The following is a 12,305-nucleotide window of genomic DNA, read 5'->3' as shown; positions in this document are numbered from 1 at the left end:
CCTATTTATCATTAGAATCCTAGAATACTTTTTTGTCTAATTGTTAATAATTGTTTTTTAGTTTTTTGATAAAATCTATTATACATCAGACAATAATATGTATTAACTTTTAAAAACGTCTGAGACATTACTATCTGTCATTAGAATCCTAACTGTCGATCAAACCTCCTCCCTCTACCTCCTTCCCTAAACTCCCTTCTTCCTTTGCCCTCCTTATTATCGTCTTTTGTTAATTTATGTTTCTTTTTAAATGTCAATTTGTAATTTATGTTTTTTTAAATGTTCAAGTACTATCTGCCCACTGATTGCAAACGGCTATATATGGTATCAAACGTTTTGATCAATATCACTAGTCCGTCTTTGGTCGGTTGGAAGATATTGCTTTTTAGCAATAAGCCCGCCAATGTACTTTTTATTTTCTGTACATGAAGTTTAAATAAATAAATAAATAAAATAATGGTGGGTATTTCAGTACAGAAATCCACATAACCCACTGAAATACCCACCATTATATGTACCCCTAGACCTTATACATAATAACAAATATTGTTAATATATACACTCATAGTACCCAGAGTGTTTGATAATGTCTTATTTAGACGAAACGTGTCACATATAATCATATATGTATATGTAAATAAAAATAGAATTCAATACAATAACCGTGTTTAAATTTGGATATATTACCCAACAATTTACAAGTTATTATTTTTTTAAATGTTCTGCATATGACAAGTTTTACATATTCCAACCAAGCGTATTTATTTTACAACTAATGGTACAAAATACACCCTATAGTATTATTAAGAATACACATACACATTAATATAAGTCTAAATTTTCCCACACGCTAACGAACGAGTTTTTAAAAATAATTATCATTATTGATTTTATTTACTGGATGTGCTTAAATTATTTTGTGATATCATACATGGCTGTAGAGAAATGTGGATCTGTTTTGCCGACTTGAACACGTTTGACCCCCGTAGTGTAATGATCAAGACATAAAGAGAGAAAAAATCTTTAAATTAGAGGTGAACCCCGGCCGACTGATAAGCCGCTTTGCCCAAAGTTCAAAGAGGTTAACTTTTCTGATTGAAGATGATTTTTTCTCTATGAATATTCGCCACTTCTAAGAAGAAACTATTTTTAAAAAGTCGGCTAGTAAAAATGACAAAGCAGTAGCGATGCATCTCTTTTAAAATGAAACTTGAACGCAGGATGTAATTAACAGTAATAATAAAGTAACCTTTAATCGATTTAGCAGTCACATTGTGGTAAAATCTATCCATTTTAAATTTAAGTTTTAGTTAGAAAATACCACTATTTCTTAAAATCTACTGTGACACATGTTTCGATGCATTCCGCATAATTTTCAGTTTGGAAATGGATACGAAGTTTGAAAATGATGCGGAATGCATCGAACCACGTGTCGCAGTAGATTTAAAGAAATAGTGGTATTTACTAAGTAAACTTAAATTAAAAATAAACTAACCAGTTATATGATAGTAAAACCAACAAAGAAAATTGGTTATGTGCTATGTTTGGTCAGTGCTTTTATACAAAGTGGTCGAGAAGCACTGCTCTATATCCGGTTTCGAAGCAAACAGCTTCTTCCTGAAAACTCTTTAAAAAAATACTTTTAAAAAATTCTAATATTTGACGGTTAGTTTGGATTGGAATCTTGAGTGGCTATACACATATACACTAAACTAGCTATTCACATAATTTTGGAGTAACACAAAGAGAGAAAAAAAAACACCCAGTGATGAGATAAAGGAGGTTCCAACACCAGTTGTCATAATAAACACACATTGAGTCATGGTGCCTTGTAGCCACTAAAGCGCAGTAATAGCGTGTATATAATATGCGCCCCGTTCTACTGCGCTCCAGTGACTGAATAGTGCAACGATAATCTATACAGATAATTTTATTTTGGTTTCTTATGAAAACACCATTAACCTTTCCGGGAGCATGGATGTAAATTAATGTCGCTGCGATTTTTCCTCAAAGGAGTATCACCTTTAATGAATGTTGACGTCCGTCTGCCAATTGGTATGATGTATAGCAATGACATCTGCGGATATTTGGACGTAATTTTTTCATAAAATAAAACCTAGGGATAGTAAGTTTTATTTTTTTAACCACTCAACAGTCAAATTTTGGCGAGAAAATTCATCGGTGCAGGAAATCATCACCAAACAACTGGAAACAGGACTACCCGAACACTGCTCGGATTAGTCAATAAAAACTAATACATAAATAGATTTGGCTCGGGCAAATCAATACCACCAAGTTGGAATACGATTTGCCCTCGGACTCATCAATGCAACACAAACTCTTTGCCCGAGTCACGCTCCCGATAAACTGCCAACTGGTTAAATCATTTTTGCATAATTTATTTCTAAAATTGTTTTGAGAACACTTGTTTTTTACTCAAGTAGTAAAAAACGAGTATTCTCATTTACAATTTAATAATATCTTACCGCCAAGTCAATGCAGAAACAACAAATAAAATATCTATCTTTATAAAGCACAGATTTTGTGGAAAAAAAATTCATGTAAAAGAGCCCACTCCCCAGAGAAAATCGGACATCAATTATCATACTCCAGAAAAGATTAAAGGTTTCCCCGCAGTGCATGGTACAGCGCCACACTGGCAATAAATACAAATTAAAGTGCGAATGCTCTATCACCCTATGGAAGGGTTGTCGGAGCTGCTGATGTCCTGACTCCGCCTCTTGACCGTCTCGCGGTAGGCCTTGTCCGGGTGCGTGTAGTCGGCCAGCATGGAGTGGCGCTTGGTTAGTAGCGGCGGCGGCGCGGGGGCGTCGTCCCTCCCGCCCAGGGTCTGGCTGCGCGCCAGCGGGAAGTCCGGACGGCGGAGAGGCTGCCCCGGCTCGGAGGCGAACCCGGAGGACAGGTAGGTCTGGAAGCTGGGACGAGTGTTCTGGGCGACTTCTTTTATCGAACCTGAAAGAGTATGGACATGACGATAAGACAACCTTCTATTAACACTCTCCTTATTCATTCAATCCTTTATCGTTCACATTGTGTAATACTACTTGAAAAAACACTGCTTCATGACCACCCGGTTTGAGAATAACCATTCCATCCAAATGTAGACTGTCTACATTTGTGGTTGTATAAAAGGGAACGATGAATGATAATGAGAGTGTTATATTATCATACCACAAAGTTAATAATGCTTTTCATATACAAAATATATCCATCTATCTTTCTCTCTCCTCAGATGCCCGTTGCACTCCTCAGGAGAAGCCGGACTATTGACTATCATCAACAGACTTTCCGTTCCACTAGAAGAGGGTTCGGCATTTTGTGTCCTCTAATTGAAAATAAGTGAGATTCATTTTGAATTGGTTCACATATATTTGAAAGAAAGAGAGCCTGAAATAATATTTAAAAAATTTCATAAGCAAAGCATAAATTTGGTGTGTTTTGGGAATATTTTTTGTATCAGGTCTGGAATGCTACAACCATAAATTCTTAGAACATGACACTGGAATAGGACAATAATCATATTTCCTTAGAACCAGAATGGCAGACAGTAACACCCAACATCTGGACATGATGGACAAAACAGAAATAAAAAAGACAAAAACCCAACAAGAAAAAAATTTATTTTATCAATAAATAAGGTTAGTAAATAATAATAAAAAATGTTCATAAAAATGTGTGAAATGAATAAATAAAAAAATGTATGATTTTGTTATGATATGATTTGTTGGAACACCATGTATGTATATACCAGTGCCTTCTATATAAAACGCTCAGTTATGTAACTCTATGTCAGTAATGTGCAACCAACAGTTACACAAAGTGTATCCTCCCTTTCCCCACCACCTTTTCCTTCTCCATTTCCATTCCCACATGGCTGTAACAGTCTTCACCACAAACCCTTTCACTTTTGTCATCTGTATCCCATCAAACAAATTCCATTCCTAAATTCAAGAATCTGGAGGCAGACTGGTCACCGTGATCAATGATCAAGTTAACACCGCATTGATCCAATGTAGATTTCTATGCACCAGGTCTAAAACAGAAGACAGACCGTTGACTGTCATCAGCAGGCCTTCCGTTCCACTAGAAGAGGGTTCGGCATTTTGTGTCCTAGCTCGGTTTATGGTACAAATGTCCTTCGCTATTTTTATCATGTCACTCCATACTCACTCCTTTCAAGAACGTCATAAATCAAAAATTGACAATTTTCAGCTGTGCATGTTTTCGGAATGCCCAGAAAATGTACTATATTCCAGCAAAAGAGGCATATTTTTAACTTAATATTTACCCGCTACAGGGCAGAAAGTGTTGTTTTTGCATTTTGAAGAAAAGGTATTGTTTAATTATTTTTTTAAATCCACTAAATATTTTTCAAATGGAGAAAAAACCTTCAGGTTTTACCTAAAACGATCTGTTTGACAGTAAAAAGTTCAATAAGTGGCTTGATATTTATTTTTAATACATTGTATTATATTTTTAAAGTTTAAAACGTTCTCCAGAAAAATCAAGTTTTTTGATTTATGACGTTCTTGAAAGGAGTGAGCGATGTATGATACCACCTCAAATGACAGTTCCTTATGAACAAAGGTTTGACTGTGTATATAATATAGAAGGCACTGTAACATACATATTTTAGTGATGGTTTGTGTGCTCTTCGCCCCCTTGTGCGATGATAGAAGCAGAATACACCAGTAACCCGGAGGAAACTTACAAATGATGGTTATTAGTTCTTCTTCTCCATGGAATGTTAATATTTTTATGGGAGATCTCGACCTAAGATATGTAAAATACAGCTTGTTTAAATGATGACATTTTTTTAATCACAAATTTGACACTTAACACATTTCGGACAGGTGTTTATTACGCCTGCGGACCGCTGGCGACGGGATTTGATAATTATATACATATGGTTAAGACCTTAACAAAGAGATTGGTATTAACTAGATTATCCCAACACAGATTGAAATAAAAACATATTTAATTAGCTAGAAGAAACAAAAATCCACTAAATGATCTATAAACCTTGTACATGATAAGCAAGGTAAATAATAAATGCAATACCCATTTTTTAAAAAAAAGGAGTTTGGTACACAATATTCATATTAAAACATCAAATACGTAATTCCTTCTTTTTTGACATTGAAATGAGGCCGGCGCAGAAGATAAAAGTACCCTTCCCGTCCTTAAGCATCAATCGACCTGTTAGGTTGTGGTCTTGTGGTTATTACCGCGGACTCTTGAGTCAGAGTTTCAGCGTTCGAACCCTCTCTACCACAATTTGATACTTATTTTTAATAATGAGCTGCTTAGGCTCACAGAAATGGTATGAAATTGGAAATAATACATATTATTAAAATTGTAAATAAAGTATTTTTATATATAATAAAAACAAAAATGTTTATCTTTTTTGTATTTCTTTTTTTTATTAAAAATAATATTCATATTATTTTTTGACATCTCATCAAAGATGAAGAAGAATATGGAAGTCTGGGCATTTACAGGGCTGACAACCGTCATAGGCTGGTTTAAGTAATCACTTTACACATGTGTAACATTCACAAACTCTACCCATTATTGACAACCACACTATTCAAATTCTTGGAAGTTCTATATATGTATTTGAACCAATTTTGAAACATTATTCTTGAATCACTGGAACTTCACTAGAGACATCCTTTTATTGATGAGATGTCAAAAAATAATATGAAAATAACTCCTGTAATTGGAGATAATCCAGATTTTGTGAACCAGTATTTGGACACACTCAAAATGTTGTAAAAATAATATTAACTAGACAATGCTTACCGAGTGTTCTAGATAGCCAGGGAGGCCAGGACTGCTTTTGGTTGGCCATAGCTGACTGATATTCCGCCACGGCTGTGTTTCGCTGATGCAGCAACTCCTATTCAAGATGTACATCAACATTAGAACAAGAAATAACACACATCCCATTTCAATCTTCCATTAACACTTTGTTTCCATAAAATGCTTAAAAGCGTGTTTTCATATTACGCGCTTAAAGGTGGAGACTGACCGGAGCATTTCGTCGTAACATCGCTCGCGGCGAGCATCACCGAGCATCCGAAACTATGGATGGAGCGCTCGGCTCGGTGTACTGACTGCCTGAATGCTCGCATCGTAACGTGTTACGTTACGACGCAATGCTCCGGTCAGTCTCCACCTTAAGAGTGTCAGAAATGAAGACTCTCCTGAGCACATCTGGTAAAAGTCTACGAGAATAAGGAACACCAGGATATGATAAATATGCGAGACGGCAGATGTCGTTAGGTGGGGAAGGCAGTGAAGGAGACAATGGTATGCGCATGTGAGGAGAATGGAACCATCCAGACTCCCACAATGCACTGCGCGGCCAACTCCCGGGCAGACCACCAAAGAGATGGATTGGGAAGCTGGGAATCGACATCGCTGGAGGGTAATTTCTCTTAAAAATAGGCCACAAGGCCTACTACACCAAGCAGAAGAAGAAGATAGAATTTTTTTATGAATGCATTAAATCTGATAGTTAAATGAGTGAACCTGATTAGTGCACTGGGCTTCCACGTGGGCTAGCTTCACTTGCGCCAACTCCAGCTCCAATTCTCGCACTCGCTGCTGCGGTCCTATGTCCACTTCTGATATTGACTCAACTACAAATAAATATAAAAATACATTTTTGAAAACTTTAACACAGATAAAAAAGAATATGGAAGCCTGGGTATTTACAGAACTATCATCTAATGAAGGCTGGTTAGGCGATCACTTTACACAAGTGTAACATTCTCCATTCTACCCACGATTGGACAACCACACTAATCTAATTTTCGGAACTCCTACATATATCATAAATCTCATGACTCTTCATGGGTGAGATCACTGGAGCCACCTATAGTTGATTTAAAAAGCTTTTACTTAGCAGAGATTCTTTTATTTAGACGTATGCAAGATCCTCACCAGATTATTTTACCCAGGTCTGCGTCCTGAAGTTCAGACGAGAACAGCTGACGAATTGTCAGTTCTCAATTTCAGTATAAAATATTATTTAAATGCATATATATTTACAAACCTTTTTTATTGTCGGTTGAGTTCAATTTAGCGTTACACGTTATGCATCCTCGAATCGCTTCCTGAAAATATGAAATATTGTTATTTTAAATGAAAAAAAATTGAGTTTATTTTATGACAATTAATTTCAGAAGCTATGCTTCCATTTTTAGGTCTAAATGTAAGCTGAAAATGGAAGCATAGCTTCTGAAACTAGTTGTCATAAAATAAACTCAAGTGGTTAAAAAAACAAGTGTTTTTCATTTAAAATTTCATGTCTTACCACAAAGTGAATGCCGAAACAATAAATAAAATATTGTTATCATTATAAACAAACAATGTATGAAATTGAATTGAACATTTCCGTACCAACTCCCAAATTTGAGGTTTTTTTATCCAATACCTACATTTATTTATAAAAATATGTCTTCATTGAGTTTTCCTGAGCTGAGGGAACATTTTACAATACTTATTTATAAAACGGATAAAACTTTTTATAAAAAGAGCAATGGAGAGAAGGATGCTAAACATATCCATTAGGGAGCGAAAAACCAATGTTTAGATAAGACCGAGAAGGGAAAAGACCAAAGTAACAGATGTGGTTCAAAGAATCGCGAAACAAAAATGGGCAAGTCATTGCCACGCGCAACATGTCCAAAGAACTGGAGAATCTGTCGTATACAAACATTGGCCAGTTCTATGTACGTTTCCATAAAGTGTGCTGATTGTGCTTTGCTTGGATTTGCTTGGATTATACAGACATTGGCCAGTTCCATTGGACAGTTCTATATACGTTTCCATAAAGTGTGTTGATTGTGCTTTGCTTGGATTTTTTAGCTTGATACATAGTTATAAGAAGACAAGGCAATGAGTGTAATCAAGTGCAGTGTAAATAAAAGTAAACCTTTGTGGTGTTGAGCTGTTGGTCAAGTCGGCTGCAGATGTCCTTGTATTCCTGCAGGATGGCCGCGCTCCGGGTCACCTCTCCCAGGGATCTCTCCGTCTCCTTTCTGAGGGTCTCTCTCAACTGAAAGAAAGGAATATTAAAAAAAACTAGCCGGCACGTTGCAACTCTAAAAAAAAATTGTTAAGTAAGAGTACTTAACCATTACATACTGTTGGTAGAGAGCGGGAGATGCTTGAAAGCGTTCTATTTGCTTACTTTTGGTAAAGCGCAAGAGACGCCTGCAAACATTGTACAGATGGGAATTGGGTGTTGCGGTTACTTGTGATTAGAACTCTGAGGGTCGGGCGGCAGACTGCCAGAGTATAACTAGGGTCGGGGTTGATGAAAAAAACCGTCTGACAACAATGTGTTAATTTGATGGCTAATGCTCATCTCAGCCCTGCATTCTTTCATTATTTCACCATTTGAACCTATCGCTCACTCCTCTCAAGAACATCATAAATAAAAAATCAACAATTTTCAGTTGTGCATGTTTTCGGAATGCCTAGAAAATGTACTATATCCAAGCAAAAGCGGCATATTTTTAACTTAATATTTACTCGCTACAGGGCAGAAAGTGTTGTTTTTGCATTTTGAAGAAAAGGTATGGTTTAATTATTTTTTTAAATAAACTCAATATTTTTCAAGTGGAGAAAACAACCTTCAGGTTTTACCTAAAAAGATCTGTTGCACAGTAAAAAGTTCAATAAGTGGCTTGATATTTATTTTTAATATAATATATTGTATTTTAAAACTTTAAAAACATTCTACTCAAAAATTTAGTTTTTTTATTTATGACGTTCTTGAAAGGAGTGAGCGATGTATCATACACCGTTTTCCAGCACATTCGTGTTTGGTGCGTGATGGGGGTGACCCAGGGAAGACTTGTGATGGCCATATGCTCCGCCTGGGGATTGAACATGAGAAAAGAAGAAGCAATGCGTACCTCGATGATCTGCGTTCCCATGACCGCCTTGTCTTGTACCAGCTGCTCGTTTTGTATGCGAAGTCGTTCCAGTTCGTTGTTTAGCTGCTCACTCTCGGTTACTTCTGTTAACAATAATTACAACTCTAACTTTAACCTCAAATCCTTGTAAACATTTGATACATCCTTCAAAGTTAGTAGACGTTCACACTTTGATCGGTGACAACTGCTATGGGCAAAGTTATCTTATCTTTTTTTTAGAAGAATATAGAAGAATTTCCATAATACGAGTGGCATGAGAAGAAGTAGTTGTAAGATGTACACAGTTTATATTATTATATTTTATTCATCAATTATATTGAGAAAGGAAGAACTATTCATATGGAATACTATAAGGTATTATTGGTGTATTTGATGGACGAGTTTGCTAAAGAAATGAACCCAAATGAAGAAGTATTATCAGTGATACCGTCCTACAAACCTATTGAGCAACGCACATTTCAATTTATTCAGTAAAAATAAACATATACATTGCAAACTAAAATTCAAAGCATATATAATTAACACACAAATTATAGAATAAGTAAAAAATGTAAAAATTCAATTTAAAACATTAACCTCATATAAAGTTCCTTCGATAACGCGGTACCTATCACAACGTTGTAGGGGGTTTACTACACATTGAAAACATGAATTAAAAAGTAAGCAAAAAGACTTTTGTTAAAGATGTAGAAGAATCCCGCTTTGGAATACCCCCTCAGACACATGGAACATATGAATGTCCGGCTTGATATTGTTCAGCATATCTTCCTACAGGCATAACCATCGGCAGGTTGGTCCTGTATATGGGAATGTGAAACAATCTATAGTGTTTTGCATGTAACGCACCTTTGGTGAGATTCTCAAACTCCTGTTGGTATTTGGCGAGCCGTTTCACCTTGAAGGAGCAAGCCTGCTTCAGGACTTGCCGGGACGCTTCCTCTGCGCGGCATTTTTTGGGCAACGTCACTCTGGAATAACAAACATATTTTATATTATTTTGAGAAATAAGAAGACTGTTTTTTGATCCACTCACATTTTTAATAACAACCAATTAGTTTCAGCAACAACCTGTTGCCTTCTTCAGGGTTTATTGTAATTAAAAATGGATAGATTTTACCATAAATGGACTGCCGAATCAATTTATGAAATTTGTATTTAATGCTATGATTCACTTCTCATTCTACAGTCCTTTTTGGTTCCATTTGGCTCACCTGAAGTACTTGAGGATCCCTTCAAAGTCAAGCTTCATGAGATCTTTCTTGGATCTGGCCAACAGAGCGAGGGCCACCTGGAACAGGGTGTCCATGCCTTGCAACAGGAACACATCTACAATGTGGAACACCTGAGGACAAAACATAATCACTGTCAGCAACGTCATCTTGTATATTCATAAAAGTAGTCCCGAATTGAAATGTGATTTGGGAAGGTATGCTGCCCCTTCAATGAAGAAATAGTTAACGTTTTGATTGCGCACAAATACTTCTCCAATTATTTGTATACATTTATTTAAATCACATTTTTTAAATATTTAGATTTTTTTTGTGAGTCCCACCAAGCCACCTTGTGTGTGTTGTCGGTGGAGTTCTTTTTTAATACATTTTTCATTATTTTTAATTTATTTTGCCTTTGTTCCATATTTATTTTGACCTCTAACATCCGTCGGCAACAAATTAAAAATGTTCGGAACAATAAACGATTAGGAAAAAAAAACTCCTAATTGGAAATAATCCACATTTGTGAACAAATATTTGGACACATTCAAAATGTTGAAAATAAATTAACTGGTCAAATTATAAGCCAAAAAATAAACAATGAAAAGGATATTTTCTAGCGTCTCATGTACATATGTAAATATAAACTTGGATTCGGACCTCACATACAAATGAAAGAGTTTCTGCTCAGTAAAAAAGCTTCTTTCATCTCACCATAGATGTCTCTAGTGAAATTCTAGTGAGTTCAACCAATATGTTTCGAAATTGAACAATATATATTCTTTTTTCAATAGCAAAAAAAATGTAATAATATACAAAAACTAAATTATCATGAGGTTGTCAATCATGGGCACAATTGATGAATTTTGCACGTGTGTAAATTGCTCACTTAACCAGCCCATGACAGGTCATAAGCTTCCATATTTTTCATCTATGTTGAGATATTAAAAATGTGACAATAACTCTATATGGTGGAGATAATGCAAACACGTATTTGGACACACAAAAAATGTTGTAAAAAATAGTGTATACTCACTAGTGGAAGGGGGAACCGGGCGGTGAAGAGAGTGAGGAACCACTGAGAGGCGAACATGTGCGGCTCTACCCCCATAGCTGCAAAATGATCCCTGAGATCTGCCATTTGTTCCTTAAATTATACATTCAACTATTATATAAATTTTAAATTTAATTCAATCCAATTTATTTTATAGATTTTTCCAATTTATTTATAGATTTTTTCTCTTAGGTCACATGTCGGATGTTGTTCCACATTTTTTTCACATAAATTGAAATGTAAGCAAGAAGAGCTTCGGAATACCCCCGCAGACATATGGAACAGATTAATATCCGTTATGATATTGTTCAACATAGCGGTAGCTCTTGCTACAGGCATAACCATCGGCAGGTTGGTCCTGTATATAGGAATGTGAAACAATCTATGCCGAAGCTGTCTTAGTTAACATGTTGACTGCCACGGAAATTTTCCAAAGAGTTCCAGTCTAAGAAGCCAACCTAAAAAATATTATTTTACTACTTGATTTTGAATAATTTTTTTATAATTATATTTTCTGTTCATGTAAGCCAGCATTGATGATTTGTTCTCTTCCTATGCGCCATCTATCCATATTAGCACTGATATACTAGGAATTTTATCGTAGCTGCAGGAATATGGTAAGTAACCACAGTAAGAGATGACTCCTAGTCGGCATCCTAGCAAAGAACGCAATCTACGAGTTATTTCATAGTTGGCAGTTACCGTGTTAACTATCGGGAACATACAGACCAATGCTCCGGACAATTTACTGCGGGAAATTCGAATTTGTATACCTGTAAAAAAACACCCTATAGTTGGTTAAGTTAGATTATTAGTCCAACCTACCTCCATCAGCCTGTGGAGTTGGTACAGCCGCAGCGTGAGCACCTCGAACCCGTCCTTGTAGAGCTCTCGCAGACCGTACCCGTACATGAGTCTCACCAGTACGCAGAAGGCTTGCTCCTCGGGCATCTGGAATACACGTTTAAAGCTTTAGTCAAGTGGTGATGGTGGTCGTGCCAACTCTTTCTTGGCCATCCTCGTTCTGTTCTCCCGTTCCATTTTCCTCAGTCGTTCTCCCATCAA

General features: G+C 36.1%; 1 protein-coding gene across 3 annotated transcripts in view; it reads right to left on the bottom strand.

The window, feature by feature from the left end:
• Positions 1–239: 239 nt before the first annotated feature.
• The window catches only part of LOC148307303 (rab GTPase-activating protein 1-like), a 43,971-nt gene continuing 31,905 nt past the window's right edge, over positions 240–12,305 (bottom strand). For 2 of the 3 annotated variants that reach the window (XM_088263696.1, XM_088263697.1), the window contains exons 15-24: positions 12,066–12,191; positions 11,223–11,333; positions 10,187–10,317; positions 9,822–9,943; positions 8,955–9,058; positions 7,967–8,089; positions 7,085–7,145; positions 6,559–6,668; positions 5,827–5,923; positions 240–2,973 (exon numbers count right to left, since the gene is read on the bottom strand). In XM_088263696.1, coding sequence (XP_088119822.1) covers positions 2,693–2,973; positions 5,827–5,923; positions 6,559–6,668; positions 7,085–7,145; positions 7,967–8,089; positions 8,955–9,058; positions 9,822–9,943; positions 10,187–10,317; positions 11,223–11,333; positions 12,066–12,191 — 1,266 coding nt within the window. In that variant the 3' untranslated portion in view covers positions 240–2,692. Of the gene's footprint in view, positions 2,974–4,732; positions 4,795–5,826; positions 5,924–6,558; positions 6,669–7,084; positions 7,146–7,966; positions 8,090–8,954; positions 9,059–9,821; positions 9,944–10,186; positions 10,318–11,222; positions 11,334–12,065; positions 12,192–12,305 lie in introns of all 3 variants that reach the window. The other variant, XM_088263698.1, reaches the window with a different exon arrangement.

This window comes from Brachycentrus maculatus, unplaced genomic scaffold (assembly GCF_059751285.1).
Source record: "Brachycentrus maculatus isolate JH-2025_06_01 unplaced genomic scaffold, ASM5975128v1 h1tg000202l, whole genome shotgun sequence".
Lineage (NCBI taxonomy): Eukaryota > Metazoa > Arthropoda > Insecta > Trichoptera > Brachycentridae > Brachycentrus > Brachycentrus maculatus.
The sequence above is the reverse complement of the archived record's forward strand: the minus strand, read 5'-3'. Positions and strand labels throughout refer to the sequence as shown.